The sequence below is a fragment of the Egretta garzetta genome, unplaced genomic scaffold (assembly GCF_000687185.1).
Source record: "Egretta garzetta isolate BGI_Z169 unplaced genomic scaffold, ASM68718v1 scaffold1219, whole genome shotgun sequence".
In the NCBI taxonomy this organism is placed as follows: Eukaryota; Metazoa; Chordata; class Aves; order Pelecaniformes; family Ardeidae; genus Egretta; species Egretta garzetta.
In genome coordinates this window covers 63707-80172 of record NW_009260850.1, presented here as the reverse complement: position 1 = coordinate 80172, position 16466 = coordinate 63707, and the positions used below count along the sequence as shown (strand labels likewise).

At 58.7% G+C, this 16466-nt stretch overlaps 2 protein-coding genes across 5 annotated transcripts in view; one reads left to right on the top strand and one right to left on the bottom strand.

Annotated features, from left to right (window-relative positions):
- The first annotated feature begins 1410 nt into the window (after positions 1-1410).
- LOC104133706 (low density lipoprotein receptor adapter protein 1) lies at positions 1411-7370 on the top strand. Its single transcript, XM_035902565.1, has 7 exons — positions 1411-1519; positions 1890-2032; positions 2561-2673; positions 3609-3723; positions 4109-4181; positions 6515-6604; positions 7228-7370. The coding sequence occupies exons 1-7, from the start codon at positions 1411-1413 to the stop codon at positions 7368-7370; spliced, it is 786 nt and encodes a 261-aa protein (XP_035758458.1).
- Positions 7371-10623: 3253 nt separating this feature from the next.
- FNDC4 (fibronectin type III domain containing 4) overlaps positions 10624-16466 on the bottom strand; it is a 7642-nt gene continuing 1799 nt past the window's right edge. The window contains exons 3-5 of one of the 4 annotated variants that reach the window (XM_035902568.1): positions 15403-15492; positions 13973-14106; positions 10624-11978 (exon numbers count right to left, since the gene is read on the bottom strand). In XM_035902568.1, coding sequence (XP_035758461.1) covers positions 11943-11978; positions 13973-14106; positions 15403-15492 — 260 coding nt within the window. In that variant the 3' untranslated portion in view covers positions 10624-11942. Of the gene's footprint in view, positions 11979-13972; positions 14107-15402; positions 16286-16466 lie in introns of those variants that run through there. The other 3 variants (XM_035902569.1, XM_035902566.1, XM_035902567.1) reach the window with 3 other exon arrangements.

Below are 16466 nucleotides of genomic sequence, written 5' to 3'. Positions count from 1 at the left end.
AGTGTGGCGGGCCGGCACATCGCTCGCTGCGGGCTTGTTGCCGCGCTGTCTGCGGCACAGCCGCATCCCAGACTGACTGCGCAGACCCAGCCTGGGGGCTCTGCCTGGGGCTTTCTCGGTCGTAGCTGCCCGAAGGCTTTATGGGAGCAGCAGAGCTCGCTCTGGCAGCCCTGGCGCGTGTGGGCTGTTCTCAAAGTTCAGAGTCAGACAGCGCTCCCCTACCCTGGGGCGAGATCCCTGATGCCTGCACGGTACCAGGCGGGTTCCCTGGTAGTTGTGGTTTGTGCAGGTTTATGCTGTGCAAATAAGGTCTCCCGATTTCCCTGTGGGTTCAGGTTATTCCAGTTACGAGTAAAAGCCTTCTGCAAGTGTGCCAGTAATGTTCAGGGAGCTAATCCCAGGAAAGAGATGAAAAATAACCCTGAAAAGTATTAGCTTAGCGTGAACAGTAGATACCTAGGCAATTCCCAGGGACGTATTCAAACCCGGTGTTTGTAGCTGAGCGTAGCTTGTGTGTTCCTGCTCCTTCCCTCCTCTGTGGGATGAATCCCCAAGAAGAAGAGAGAGACTGTGACTGCCTGTGTCTTAGCCCTTCTGCCTACCTCCTCTCTCGCTGTCCTTGCGCCCTCTGGGATTTGAGGACAGTAAGCGTGTGCTGACACTCGCTTCAGCTCTCCTTGAAAATTACTCCCCGGGAAGCAGTTAGCACAGAGGAGCGTTGGCTTGCGTGTGGCACACTAGTCTGATAACAAAGCTTTTGCCTTCAGTGAGAGAGAACTTTCTGTTGAAGCCAGTGGCTTTGTCTTGTGGGAGCAGAGGCCGAATGGATGCTTCCGCGGTGCTTGCTCTGTGCGTTCCCTGCCTACAGCAGTGGTGTTCCAGGACTGACTGTAGGGTCAGGGCTCTTCTTCCTCCAGCACATCCACCATCTGGCAGAACATGCTGGTGGAATGGACTGGTTTCTGAAGGAAGCTGAAGATGCTGAGCACTGTCCCTAGGGAATCTTCCTTGAGTGAACAGACACTCTGCCCGTTGTTCTTTTAGTTTTTGTTTCCTTGACTGTGGCAATGGGGTTTGAAAAGAGAGGACACAGGAAACAGAAGCCAGTGCCCCTTTAATTCTGTGACCTGCAAAGTAATCCACACGGGAGCGCTCATAGAATCGTAGAATCATTTAGGTTGGAAAAGACCTTTAAGATCACCGGGTCTAACCAATGATCCTCCTCCCTCTGTGCACTGGAGTTCCTCCATAAAGTGTTTTCCTGGAAGCTCGTTTGCGTCCTTGAAAGACCAGTCTAAGCTCTTCCTTAACACAGAATCTTTGTGGTGCATTTGCTTCCCTGTCCACCTCAGCTTGGACTGTGAGTGCTGGACAAGCTACCCCTTCCCTGGCAGCCCGCTGCTGCAAAGGATGGCTACCAGAGGGTTTGGCTTTGGTTACACTGGGACAGCTCAGGGATTTTGGTCTGACCGAGTGTGGCAGCAAATGCTGCTGTTCCTGAGGAGCGCCAGCGGCTTAGGTAGGTGAATGCAGTACAGAGCACTTCCTGCTTGTAGCGAAACAGATGAGACCTGGAAATGCAAATTTTTTGCAGATAGCACTGAACGCTGCAGCACCTGAGGCGCTATGCAGATGAGAGCAAGAGCTTACTGTCTGTGCTGACAGAGCCTGTACCTCCAGGGGTGGAGGACTGAAAGCTTTGAGGGTGTCCTCTCGTTCTGTTCCTCTTCCAAGAATGTGATGGAGGCAGGAGGGTGCCCTGCTGAGTGCAGGTAGCAGCACTGCTGCTGGGAGCAGGGAAGCTGCAACAGGGTGCGGTGGCTCTGCCGGGACTAGCCATGGGGCCGCTGGCACGTGGCTTGTGCTGCTAAGGGATTTTGTCTTTGCAGAGCTTCCTGAGAGCTGGGCTGATATGCAGGAGCCACTGCTTGAAGGGATGTGCTTCACACTCAAGTATCTAGGCATGACGCTGGTAGAAAAACCCAAAGGAGAAGACATGGCTGCTGCTGCCATCCGCCGGATCGTTGCCACGGTGAGAGCTGGCCCTGAGGCCCTGCTGTGCCAGAGTGGAGAAGAGCCAGTTCAGAGTCCAGCCCCTGGACTCTGGGAAGTGTCCACGTCTCAGCCCTGAGCCCCAGCTAGGCACCATGCTGTTCCCAAGAGGGGGGTGGCGTGCAAGAGGCTGGCTGGTGCCTGCCTCTCTGTGGTGGGGGAAGCTGTCTTCCTGTAGGACACATGCCGCTGCCTGCTCCCACCCTGGGAACGTGGCTAGGAGCAGAGCCGTGCCTGTCACAGCATGGAGAGGAGGGTGAAGTACTGGGGGAGGTGGGGTCTGTCCTCTCCTGTATGCATGGCAGTAGTGTGAATGGATTCCAGGGGTGTTGTATGGAGGGCATGCCTGATCTCCAGGTTCTGCTTTTCCATCCCTACAGCAGGAGCCTTTGCAGCAAGGGTCCAAGTGGGTGGCACTCTGTACAGGGTCTGGGGGACTCCTGCCAGTGGCAGGGGGGGAAGACCCTTGCCAGATTTGCAGAGGTGTCTGGTGTCTCCCCACTGCCAGGCACGGGTGGGAGCTCGCAAGTTCCAGAAGGTGATTCTGACAGTGTCTCCGAGGGGCATCTCGCTGCAGGATGCAGACACAAAGGAGATGGTTGAGAACATCTCCATCTACAGGTGAGCATGGTGTGTGGAGGGCCTGGGAGTTCCCCAGCAGCCAGCTGTAGACTGATGGCATCTTGAGCCGCCAGGGAGGGCTGGGCCTTCTCTCAGTGGTACCTTCAAGCTTAGGCCTTCCTTTGGCTCCCTGAGGCCCGTGCCCTCTCCCTGCCATGCCTCACAGCACTGCCGGGGGCTGAATTCAGGCAGGGTCCTGCGCAGCCTTGAGTTCTGGGTCGGTCCATCTGTCTTTTCCCTGGGCCCTGCTTGTCTCTTCTGGCATTCAAGCAGGATGTCGAGGCTGATGGTTGGAAAGCCCTCACAGCTAGGGCAGGACCGCACGCCTGGTGCTCTGCACTGACGCAGGACCGCCCTTGTGGCTGCAGTGGGATGAGGGTGCCATGGCCTGCAGCTTACTCAGCCTGCATAAAGGCAGCTGCTGTGAGAGCTGATGGGGGATTTACTGCTGCCAGCTGTGCTTTGGCTGGGTTGGGTGTCCATGGGTGTTGGGTGTGAGGGGAGCGTGGCTGCAGGTTGCTGGCTAGATGGGAAGCAGAGACAGGACGTCTCCTTGGTACAAAATTTGTGTCTCGGCACCGGAGCTGATGTGCCAAGGCAGACCATCCTACTGCCTGGCCTCCGATCGTGTCCATGGAGGCAATCACCCACCACTTCTGTGTTCCTTTTGTCTCAGTGCTTGAGTTCATACTTTGGGGTTGAGCTGGGCATCAGAGGACTGAGGAGCACCCTGGGGCAATGCAGGAGGGAATGCCTGTGGATGCGGTGATTTCTCACTAGCTGTAGGAGCCAGGCAGCCGCTGGCCCTCAATGGGGAGTTGGGCTGCCTGATCATCTGGGGCAGATGGAAAGCTCAGGCTGTCAGCACTGCTTGTCGGTGAGGAGAGCTGTGCTGGGGTCCCTTATTGCCCTGAGCAGTTCTTCTCTGCCTGCAGGATCTCCTACTGCACGACGGACAAGCTGCAGAACAAAGTCTTTGCTTATGTTGCCCAAAGCCAGGAGAGCGGGGCACTGGAGTGCCATGCCTTCCTCTCGCCCAAGAAGAAGATTGTAAGCACTTCCCTTCTGCTCTTGGCTGCGTGAGGTAAGGGTGGGAGCGAGGGCCTTCCTTCCCTCCCTTCAGAGAGAGAAGGCCCTTACCTCTGTGCACCCCAGCTGGAAATGGAGCCAGGGAGCACACGTGTGCTCAGGCGCCACAGAGGCGGGTGGTGAGCAGAAGGAGGTTCTGTCCCAGCTCCTCTGGGATCTCCTCTGGGGGATGGCTGGCCCTTGTGGGTAGACAGGCAGAGCGTTGAGCTCTGGCCTTCCATCTGTGTGCTCTGCAGGGACAGGCAGCCAGGGAGGCCTGGGGGCTCTTGGATCTCATGGCAATGGGGTCGTCTTGGCTTGAGGGAAGCAGACAGAAGCAGACATTCCCCCTCTTTCTTGTACACAGGCGCAGGCTGTGACTCTAACTGTGGCCCAGGCCTTCCAGATGGCACTGGATCTCTGGGAAGCAGCACATGCAGGTAGGAGGAATTTCTCAAACATGTCCCTCTGCCTAGCCCTGGGACCAGGGTCGCCAGTGTGGGACCCTGTTTTGGGCTGTGTGGAGGAGAGATGCTTGCTGCCTGGCTGGTGAAACACACCAGGCGGGGAGTGTGTGGTCCCCGCTGCTGTGTTCTCTGCCACTGCCCCACCTGAGGAGCTTGCCCGGTCTCTGGATGGGGTGGGGGTGTCCCTGCTATCCATGCTGAGCTCTCCTGCACTGCTGAGCTGTAGCACAGCTCAGGGTCCTGTGGTACCTGCCCTGAGCAGTGGTCCCCCACCCTTGTCCCTTGCCCACAGTCCTGCCTGTACATCCCCTGCTGGGCCTTCTCCAGGTTGCAGGCACTAACTCTGCTGCTTTTGCCCTGTCCCAGGCTCTAGGCAGGAACAGCCCCTTCACCCTTCATGTGTCTTGGAGAGCAGTGAGCCCAGCAGACCAAGTGAGCCAGCCCCCCCGGGGAGCCCTCCCTTCAGGCACCAGTTTGGGGTACAGTATGTGCAAGTCTGGCTCATGCCCAGGGCTGTCTCACGTTAGAGCAGGAAAAGAGTAACCCTTACACAGCTCCCTCCTCCTGGCCTCCCAGGGCCCTGTCAGAATCTGTGTGGCCTCCCTCGCACATGGTGGCCTGACGTGAAGAGGGGCGCGCTGTGCTCTGTCTGGGTCACAAGGCAGGCGCGGTTCCTCAGGTGGTCTTTGCTCCAGGAGCTCTCCTGTCTGACCCAGCGTTGCAGCAGCTCTCAGCCCCGCTCTGCTGGCCCGTCAAATAGGGAGCTGGGACCTGCTCTGCGCACTTGGTGCCATGGCTGGAGGGGACATTGTCCCCCTGAAGGAGAGGAGCCTTTGTCTGGTTGCTGTCTTGCCAGCCTGGGCTAAGGCTGGGGCTTGCCCATCTGCACTGCACCTACTGCGTGTCCAGAGCCAGTCAGACTGTTGCTGGTCTCACTGTGTCCCTGCCCAGGAGCCTCTGGACGCTTGTGCCTTGGCCTCGTGCTTGCAACACTGGTCCAGCCTGGCAGAGCTTGGGGTCATCCTTGCTTACAGCCTGCTCCCGTGTGGTCCCCTGCCTGGCCTTCAGCGGCAAGGTGTGCTCGCACCGCTCCCGTCTCTGGGCAAAGGTGCCCTGTGTGCAGCGGCTGCTCAGCTTGGCGGCTTGTTCCCTGCTCGCAGCCTGTGTTTGGTGCTCTGCTGGCTGGAGGGGACGTTGGAAGAGCCATGGTCTCTCTCCCCTTGTGTGGCTGAGTGCCCGAGCCCTGAGGATTTCAGCAGTCCAGCACTGCAGGTGCCATCTTTCCCCCTACTGCGGGTAGGCACCCTTTGTCGTGCCACGCTTGGTGGGTGACTGTGTCTCGTGAGGGGGCTGGGGACTGCCCTGCTGCTCCAGAACAGGCACTGAGCAGCCCAGACTCGCCCCTCGCAGAGACCTGCCCAGGCAGTGAGGTGTCATGGTGGTTTTTTGTTTTGGTTTGTTTGTTTGTTTGCCAGGAGGAGGAAGAGGAGGAGGAAGATGATAACATCGGTGAAACCTTATCCGGGTAAGTGGTGAGCTGTTGCTTGTGTTCAGGGATCTCTCTGGTGAACCCCATCTTACTTCCTTCTCTGCATCCCGTGCAAGGGGAGCAGCTGGGGCCACAGGCATGGTGGGAGCGTGGAGGAGATCTGCATGGGAGCAAGGAGGTGCTTCCTGCTGCTTTCCCTGCCTCTGTCAGCTGAGAGGTCGAGTGAACAGGGAGCTGCTGTGGAGGGGCAGATCTTGCGGTTCAGTTTTTGCAGTGGAGCTGTGCGGGACAGATGCTGACCCTTGGGATGTACCCAGAGATTCTACTTGTTCTGTTTCTACCACTCTTTGCTGAGGCCAGCCTATCCAGACACGCTTAGTATCATAGAACCGATTAGGTTGAAAAAGACCTTTTAGACCATTGAGTCCAACCTAGCACTGCCAAGCCCACCACTAAACCCTGTCCCTAAGCACCACATCTACACAGCTTTTAAATACCTCCAGGGTTGGAGGCTACACTACTTCCCTGGGCAGCCCCTTCCCTGGGAGCAGAGCCCAACCCCCCCGGCTCCCCCCTCCTCTCAGGCAGTTGTAGGCAGCGATGAGGGCTCCCCTCAGCCTCCTCTGCTCCAGGCTGAACCCCCCCAGCTCCCCCAGCCGCTCCCCAGCAGCCTGGGGCTCCAGACCCCTCCCCAGCTCCGCTGCCCTTCTCTGGACACGCTCCAGCCCCTCCAGGTCCTTCGGGGAGGGAGGGGCTTCTCAGGTGGGACTCGGAGTTGTCCAGCTCCTCTCACTGATTTCCCTGGGGCTTGGGCCAGGATGGAGGCTTGGTCATGCCGACTTCCGCATGGACGAGGGCCTGGGGCTGAGCTCGCTGGTGTCTGTCCTGTGCTTGGGAGGAGCTGACGGTACCAGTCCCACGGGGGAGCATTAACCCGTAGGTCTTTGCAGAAGCACCTGTGGTGGTGGGTGCACAAGGCCTGTGCCATTGTGGCTGTTCTCCATGCACCTGGCAGCGGGCACCCGTCTGGGGTCGGTCAGTGCCGCAGGCTGAGGCTGGTCTTAGCTGGTGTCAGCCAGGAGCCAGGGCATGCACAGCCCAAAGCTGTGTCTGTGGCCCTGTGAGGTGGCTGCCCTTTGTATGTGTGGGGTCCTGATGTGGAGCTGTGGCTTTGCCCAGACCCCAGGCTGGTCTGGGGAAAGGGTTTGGTAGTGAGTGGATTAGGGCCGTCTGTACTTCCAGTGCCTGGCACTGCTGCCCCATGCCTTGCGTTGTCAGCAGGCCTTGCTTGGGGTATGAGGGGTGCTCTGTTCTCTTCCAAAGCAGCATGGAGGAGCTGGGGAGGGGAGCCCACAGCCCAGCAGGTAAGCTTTTCCGTTCAATCCTGCTTTACTATATCCCCCAGCATGTCCTCTGCAGGGGGAGGGGGCTGGTGGCTCACTTGGGAAGGTCTGCTTTTCCTCCCAGGCTGTGCTGGGTTCCCAACTGCATGCTTCATGGACTGTGGTCTTCCTCCCTCTTGGTTTTCAGAGTCCGCACCTCTTGTGCCCAGAGTGAGCTCTCCTACTGCACAGCTACTGTGCTACCGCTTGGGGCAACCCCCAGACGGCTGGAAGGGGCTGGGAGGGGTTGGAGACCTCCCTGCAGCTGGCCCCAAGACTCCCCTGGGCTAAGCTAAATCTCTGCAGCAATGGACCAGCCACTCAGGATTCACCCTGTGCCTGCACCCGGGCCGCACAGTGCCTGCCCCTGCCCCCTGCACTGCCCACCAGGCACGGGGGCTGCTGGCACCGCTGCCACCAGTTGCACAGACTGCGCTGCCTGCTCCTTGTCCTGCTCTCTGCCCGCATGAACCACCTCAAGCTGCAGCTGCTTCCCGCTCCCAGCTTGGGCCCGTGGACTGGTTCTCCCTGCTCTGCCCACTCCCAGCGAACACAGAGCTGCTCCACATGCTCTGAGCCTGCAGGATGCAGCCAGGGTGTCTGGGACTGCGTTGTGTCTGACCTGCCCTGCTGCTCCTGGAGGCAACTGGGGACCAGCTGAGGCTGAGCAGCCCCCTGGCCCTGGCGGAGGACTTGCTCGGCATGTGTGACCCTCGGGGAGCAATAGCTCTTGGCCTGGAGGAGGGAGTGAGGAAGGACTTGCCCCTGCATTTCAGCCCCACACCCTCTCACGAGTGAAACGAGCTGGTTTTTAAAGGAAAGCTCTGCCTTTATAGGGAAATAAACTGATTTTTTTACTGTTGTTATTGGGGTTTGAGTGCTGAATGGAGTGCCATGCACAAGTGTGCAGGGTGCTGTGCTGACTGTGGTGAGGTGCCCTGGGCTGTGCCCTGAGCTGAGGGAGTCTGCAGCTGCCCTGGAGCCCCCTCTTCCTTGGCTGCTGGCCCTGAGTGAGCTGTTGCCCTAGGGCAAGGGTGGCCAGGCCCCAGGGTGAGGGTGGCCCTTGTTATTTGGGGGGCAGCTGGTCCAGGCTGTGCTGGACTGCTGTGTCTGGAGCACTGTGAGTGTCATCTGCACCCACAGGAACTGGCAGCTGAGCACGCTGCGGCCAGGGAGGACACAGGCGCCTTGGTGCTGGGTTCCTGTCCCAGCAGCACATCTCCCCCTCTAAGGCTGGTGGCACTGGCGGCCTCAGCTGAGCAGTGCGCCCTGTCTGCAGTTTGGGCAGCAGAGCTGGTGTCCCAGCGAGCGCGGTGGGCGGGTGCTGGGGGGGGCTCACACCCTGGGGGAGGCCTGAGGTCGGGCAAGAGCTGCCTGCTTCTTCTCACTTGTGGTTTTGCCTGTCGAGTCCTGGTCTCGTGGCTCCCCTCCCACCGCGGCAGGCACAGCGCAACCTGTAGATGTTGTTGGGGTTCCTAGGGCGAGCAGGTCATTGTCAGGCCCTCAGCTTCCAGCACTGAGGGATGGCTGACCTGTCAGTGGTCTGGGTTTAATAGCCCTTGATGCAGCCTCCTGCCCTGCACCGAACCGGGATGCTTGGCATCCACACTGTCCTGCAGCGGGGTACCGCGGGTGGTGCTGGGGGGATGAGCAACGATGCTGCTAATGCCAGCACTGGCTGATTGCTTCACTCACCTTTCGCTCTGGTCACCACCTCCTGCGGCCGGGGTGGGCAGTGGGCGCTGCCCTGCTGCCCGATAGCTGTCACATCTCCAGGCAGAAGTGCTCCAAGCAGCTTCACAGCCTCCCTCCCATGGCTGCTGCAGCGTGCACTTTGCTGGGCCTGTGCCGAATGCTGCAGCCCTGTGGGCTTCTTGCAGGACTTCACAGGTGCTGGTTCTGCCATTATTTCTGGCTTTAACCAGCTGCTGCTGCAATGAGTTAACTGCCGCCCCCCCCCCAATCTCAGCCGCGTGTGTGTGAGCCTTTGCCAGGTCTGTTCTGTTTTAGCCATGCACAAGCAAGCAGTGGGTGCCCCATCACCCACACATATGCTAACACTGTCAACATCTCTTAAACTGGTGCAGCAGAACTGCTCCACACGAGCCAGACAGCCCTTTCCGTGTGCCACCGAGGTGCTGGTGCTGCAGGGCGGGGGGGTGTGTGTGGGGGTGGGGTGTCTGTACGCATGTGCATGTCCCGCTCTGCCCTGGCACTGCCGGGCATTTGCAGGGTCCCACGCTGGTGCTGCCAGATTCATTTGCACCGTGTGTACGTGCCCCAGAAAATACCTTTGTCCAACACTGCTGCTGCCTTTCCTGTGCAGCAGCCATTGCTGCAGCTCACTGCTACGGTCTGAGGCAGGAGTGGTGGCTTGGGGTTGGGTTTTTTTGGGCAGGGTAGTGTCTGTCTGTGTGAACACTGCATCCCAATTTTACATTTAATGTGGCAGACTTTTGTGGTCCTTTTCTCTTTGGCCACAACCACTGCTTTTTGAGATTTTTTTTTTTTTTTTTTGGTGCCTCCCCCAGTTCCTCAGCTCTGCTGCAGTCATGCACCTTTGTTTCTTTGTGGGCGCCTCTGGGCTGGTTAAAGACCTCAGGATGGTAGACATGCATCTGTGCTGACCCTTCAGGGCAGCACCGCTAAACATTTTCCAGGGCACCAGAGCTCTTTAGAAACTGTTGTCTTTTCCTGACAGCCCTCATTTTTTTAATATATGTATGTCCCTAAAACCCAAAAGTTAGCTGCCAAAACAAAAAGTGGTTTGTCTCGCTGGAGCTATGGCCACGCTCTCTGCAGCTCAAGTTACAGCACAGCAGCACTTGCACCCCACCACCATGGTGCTTTTGCTCCTCAGGTGCCCCCTCCTCACCTGCCCAGGGAGCACCACAGCCCCCTCCGGCCAGTAGCCTGTTGGGGTCTGGCCTCATCCCCCTTCCTGGCGCTGCCGGCAGGGTGCCTGTGCTCTCCGCAGCCTCTGCGTTTGTGCGGAGAGCGCAGCTGTGCCGCCATCCTCAGTGGGCCAGTCTGTAACCGCAGCTTGTCCAGCAGCGTGACACGGCCCAGCACGCAGCACTGGCCCTCCCTCGAGGAGCTGCAGGACAACCTGCAGCCCCTGCACAGCATGCACGAACAGGTCTCCTGAGGGCCATACAGATGTGTTCAACAAGTGCTGGTACACGCACACGCGCGTGCACACACACATACAGAACTACAACTCTGCAGGGACAATGCTGCCTTTGAGCCAGGATGCTTTTATTGAAAAGACCCTGCCGCAGGGATTTGCTTATCCTGTCCCTTCGCCACCTAGTCCTGCAGCAGGAGCTGAGCAGCACCTGGAAGGAAGAGTCCTGAAAGTGCTTTACTGGGATGTTTATTCCTGGAAGACGCTGGATCCTGTGATGCTCGAGTCCAGGGCGGCACAGCCAGCACCCCAGCTCAGTGACAGGCCGCAGAGCAGAGCATGGAGGGAGAGCAGCAGCCAGGGCACCAGCTGCCATCTCTGCAGAGCACCTCCTCATATCACCCTGTTCCCTCCTACTGCCGGCAAGAGGGTGCGTCTGGGCCCGGCCTCAGCCTCGGACACAGCAGTGCCGAAACTCAGTGAGCAGCTTCTGCCCGCAGGCTCTGGGGAGCAAACAAGCACAGTCCAGACATCACCTCTTCACCTGCCCCAGGGTGGTCAATGGCTCACGTCCGTGCACAAGCAGGAAGACTGGACAGAAAACAGCGAGCCAGTGGCCCACCAGCTCTGGGCTGTGTCACATGAGCCAGCCTGGTGCAGGCCACGGGACCAGCTCCAGGAGCGGAAGCATCAGCAGTGACCATGCCCCCGCAGGACAGAAGGAGCCAAGAGTGGAATGCGATGCTGTTGAAGCTAGGGCTGACCCCAGGGTGGTGATGAGCTCCGCAGCTGAGGCCCTGCTGGCCTCACCACGCCATCCCCTCCAGGCAGCGCAGGCAATCGCACTGCTCGCAGGGCGCTCAGCAGCTCCCCCGCAAACAGCTCCAACACATCAGGACCGAGCCCAGTGAAGGAAACCCTGGCACTGCCCGCTCCCACAGCTCTATGGGGCTGACAGCGCCCTGCAGAACGGCTCCTGCCAGCACTCCCTGCCCCGGCTGCACGCTCTGCAGGCCGGCCAGGCACTGTGCCAGCACTCGCTCCTCTTGCGCGTTTGTGTCTTTGTCCCCTGCAGCAGGCAGAGGCCTTGAAGCCCCTGCATGGCAACGATGGGGTGCAGTGGAGCCCTGTTCTCCAGCAGGGATCCACTCTTCAGCTGTGCTTGCTGGGCCCAGCCCCACAGACAAACCCTCCTGTCACACATCCACAACTTCCCTGGGGGCGCTGGGGCAAATGCCTGCACTGCCCCATCCCCTCGGTCTCAGGGCCAAAAGGGGAGCAGCTCCCGCCCTCTACAGGCAGCCCTGGGAGCCCAGACACGGTGGCTGAGGTCTGCTCCAGGCTGCCTGCACATGGTCGCACCCGGGACTTTGGCCAAGCCAGTGCACGGGGACGTTGCCTCCCCTCGAGCCAGCGCGCCAGCCCCTCTGCTCCCCTGGGCTTGCCCCCGTGGGCTGGTGGTGTGGCCCCCCCACCCTTTCTCAGCTCCAAGCTCTGCAGCGGCAGGGGAGCGAGGCCAGGCATGCGGGATGGGCAGGGCCGCATACTGCATGCACGTCGGGGAGCTGGCTCCATGCCCACCCCCGGACAGGCGCCCTCGGGAAAGCGTAAGTTCTGGTACATGGATCTTCGCATGCAGAGGTCCAGGCTGGGTGCCTCGTGCTGCCTCTTCTTCCAAGGCCTGTTTTGGCTCTGACAGGACGCCCAGGACTCCAGATGCAGAGCTGGTGCTGCACTCACACCTCGATTATATTGACCGAGGGAGACTTCTTCTATGAGAGAAAAATCTGCTTTAAGGCCCTGCTTTTCTAAGCCCCTGGGATGCAGAGCCCCCAGCCTCCCACGGCAGGCGCCAGACCAGCACACCTCCCTGCAGAAGGGCTGCCAGCTCCAGCTGAGCCCTCTGCCCTGCGGTCTGGGCGAGCCGCAGCAGAGACCTGGCCTCAGCAGCCCCCTTGGGAGACCCTGGAACCCCAGCCTTCTGCACTCGTGCGCTCTCCCAGCAGAAGGGTTCCGGCAGCTCAGCTGTGTCACCTGGTGCCTCCCTCCAGGTGAGTCTCTTCAACCACACACTTGCCTCCCCAGGAAGCCTTTCTGCCCACTGCTGTGCCCCAGTACTCCTGGGTGAACCAACCCCCCCTGCCCCTCACTTTTCAGCCTCCAGAGTTTGCAGATGTCTGGTGACTTCTATCTGGTCTCTAGTAGTAGCCATGCTACACCTGATGCCACTGGGGAGCAGGCAGGTGCAGGGTCAGAGCAGAAAAGGTGCGCGAGGGGACAGGAAGACATCTGCCATGGGGCAGAGAACCCAGAAAGCACAGGATGACTGGCATGGAGGGATAGATGAGGCCTGCTGAGCGCCAGGCACGTCTCACTGCCATGCCCACCACGACAGCTCTGGCGCGTGCCAAGGGCACTAAAGGCTGCAGGGGGCAAGGTTTATTTTCTCAAAAACTGTTGCAAGCACAAGCAGGAACTTTCCTCTACGCAAAAAGGAATGTGCTCACTGAACAGCACAGCAGATATGTGAATTCAGAGAAGGTGCTGGGGAGGGAAGGGGTCCTGGTTGCTGCACACGTTTTGTTGCTCAGTCCTTTCATGCTGAAGCAGGGTGCAGAAGGCAAGTGTCCCCATGACCATACTTTATAACAGGGCTCAGATCAAGAGCTGCACTGTTGTCTGCTACTTTACAGCAGCTTGGCCCTGAAGCCAGGAGGGGAAGCAAATGCAGAGCCTTTTCTTTCCTATGCCTTTTTCACAGTTTTGTAATTAAGGACTGCAAGAATAAGCTTGCAGTGTTGTCATCTGCAAGGATGCCAAGAGCATGGTGAATGCAAAAAGACAAACCGAGGTGCATCAGCCCTGTAGAGGTGTACATCACAAGCAGCAGGACAGGCCTTTGCAGCCCTGTATGAGCAGGGATCAAGAGGAGGGATCTTTCTGGAAAAGAGTAATCACAAAGCTGGAAAATCTGGAGGAGGAGAATTGGGACCTTGAAGTCCAAACAGGAAGTTTCTGTTCCTGGCATCTGCTGGAAACCAAGACGTGGAAGCAGAGGGGCAGTTAGGCAACACAGTGAGTAGAGGTCCCACCATCGATAGAGGAGGCAGATGAGACACAAGGCAAAACCTCACGCAAGGTCCCATTAGAGCACGGGCATCAGGGTTATAAATCACTGTCTGTCAAGTAACAAAGGGAGGAGTGTCAGGTGCTGAGGGGACAGCCAGATGAAGGTACTGCTCCCTCCCCATCCACAACCTGGCACAGTACCTCCATCAGGGTGAGGAAGGGGCTCTGGGATCCTTCCCATCAACGATGTGAGTGGTGATGGCCTGAAGCAGGCCACAATGAAGGCAGAAAGCGAGCAGTGATAAAGCAGTGCAGGAACTGCAAGAAGAGCTGCCCAGCTTGTCTGTCCTGTTCAGGCAGGAGATAGACCTCTCTACGGGATGCAGAAGAGGCGCAGCCTTGGAGGGGCATGGTGAAGGGGCTCTTGCAGTGAGAGGACAGGTACCACCCTGCAATGTGGGAGCCATCCCAGCTGATATATCCTGGTGTCTCTTCCAATGTTTCTCCTGCAACCACCCATGGGGCACGCACACTGCCCCAGAGAGGCCAAGGCTCACTGCACCCTAAAACCCCTCTGTTTTCAGGGTGAGAGCGTGAGCTGGGGTGTTTCTGTTTCTGGAGAGAGCCAGAACCTGTCCAGGCAGCAAGCCACAGCAGATGTCACACACCAGCCCTCCCGCCAGCCCTCCCCACTCACCTTGCTCCGCAGCAGCCCTCCGCTCGGTCGCTCTGGAGTGCTGTGCTCTGAAGACGGCTTTGTCTTTTCCTTGTTGTTGTTGGAGTCGTTGTCCTTGATGATGTCATACTGTCTGCAGAAGAGGGCGATCACCGCTGCCAAAAGACAGGGGATGAAGGACTCCCTCACACTGCCTGCCCCCTGCCTCCCCTCCCCACAGCATCCCAGCTGGAGAGCATCAAGCCCAGGGCACCCTGGTGTGCTGGTCACCCACATCCTCTACCCATGTCAGCCTGGACCAGCCCAGGCACCTCTGCCCATGTGGCCAGGCCAGTCTCCTTGGGCAGACAAGTCACGGATGTGGCTAAAGCTATCGGGGCACACGGGAGGTGCTCGGTACCTACGGCTCACGGCTCTGAGTCCGAAGGCAGATGTTAAGGCACTCGGAGAGGGACAGCCCTTGAGGTCAGCGAGCAGCTGAGTAGGTTTCTGAGTGTCTCCAGCAAGGCACTAAAGTTATTGGTCCAGTGCTTGCGACCCTCACAAAAGCCAGCCCTTGTCCTGTCTTGCAAACTGACGGTGGGATCAGCCACTCTGTCGTGGTTTCACAGCACCCATCTCACGCAGCACACGTCCCACACCTTGGGACCCTGGGTGCAGGACTCCGGAGCAATGCTTTGAACTGCAACCATTAGATGTGTTGGGCCCATTCAAACCACAGTGTGTTACCACAGCCACCCCAGACTGGACCTGACTTCTCCCTGTTGGCACGCTGACACACCAACCTGCACGAGGTGTAAGCTAGCAGCAGCTGCCTTGTATTTTCTTCCAGTGCACTAGAAAAGTGCTCAAGGCCAGGACAAGGAGACACTCCTGCAAGATGCCACTAGAAAATCCACACTGACTGGGAAGGGAGCGGTGGACAAGTGACTTCCCATTCACAGCAGCTGCATGTGACCAGTCAGGAGCTGACTTATCTCCTAGGCTTCCTTGCTCCCAGGGCAAGAGCACTGCTAGAGCACTGCTTTAATCAGGTGCCATACAGGAGCAAATCACCCATCACAGTTTTAGCAGATTGAGGCACAGCCACTACCAGCCATCGCAGCAGTGTCGTCAGATGTCAGGCAAGCTAGCTAAGGCCCACGGGTCCATGACAGCTAACGTCAGCTGGGACGCTCCCACCCTGTAACTCTGTATTGTTCCACATTGTCTCCTACTCCTCCAGCACAGCAGTCAGTCCAGCCAGCCCACACGCTCCAGGCCATCGCTGCTGAGCAGCGACTGTGGTTGCTCCTTTTACCCCACTGGCTCAAACTCCTACAGACTCAGAGGGCTTACTGGAAAGGATGCCATGCCAGTACGCCTCTGCACTCTCTTGAGCCCCGTCTTCTTTGCAGACCCCGGATTGCACCTCTGCCCCAGCCTGCCAGAACATTTCTCATGGCACTCACCTGCCCACATGAGCAGCACAGCCACAATGATAATAATCTCGCCTGTCTGCAGCTGCCTGTCTTTGTCCAGTCCTTCCATGGTGATGTCACCTGCAGCGAAGAGAACCCAGGCAGGGCTGGCAGCAGATACCCTCCCACCAGAACCTGCTTCAGGATCAGCAACACTCAAGGGTCTGAGAAGGAGCTCCAGAGGAGCGTGGCCCACCTCCCCCCAACAAGGACGGGTGTGGGATGACATCTTGACTGGGGAGAGGACACACAGCCTGTGGCTGTCCTCTGTCAGATAAACCATCCTCGCTCCCAGGGGCAGTCAGAGATTCTCACAGCTTGTTTGGGTTCAAGCAGGGGCTGCACCATGCATGGGAGTAATCACTGAGGTTACTCCGTACGTAGGCACCAGGGCAGGTTAGGAAGGCACCGAGTTGAACACAAAAGTTCTAAGCCATCTGCTTGCCCTGTTCTACTCTTCTCAAGTCCCCCTCTTATGGCTAGTGCTGAAAACAGACTCCCATGACTAGTGGACACCCTCGGGGCATCATCTCTTTTGGATTCTTGGATCGTGTCTCACGGACAAGCACGTAGGCATCCCCCAGGCAAGAAGGCACAACATGGGTATAAGTGGGAAAGGAGACTGTGGGGCTCCATCGTTTGTCCCTTGGTAGCTTGCAGGCTGGGAGATCTGAGACCCTTTCAGTATTTGCTTCCTATGGGCAGCAGCTGAGCAGGCCACAGCAGTTGTCCTGGCCACAGCCTGCTTAGCTGAATAGGGTGCCAAGCCCTGGGATGGGAGGGATGGATACCAGGGCTCAGGGACATTGTCATGGCCACAGCGGACACAACAGCAGCCTGTACAACTCTGCTACGCGCTACGCCCCTGGGTGTCCCAAGCAGCCCGCTGCTCAGGGCAGCACCTCCCTCGCTGGCTGCTGGGTCCCTGCCCGTGTGCCACGGAGGCCTCCCCGCGTGGCCGTGCCAGCAGCAGCCGGGTGGGCCGGGAACGCTGCCTCACCTTGGTTGGAGCTGTTGGAGGGGAGGCGGTCGGTCTCCCTCCGGGCACGGGAGTG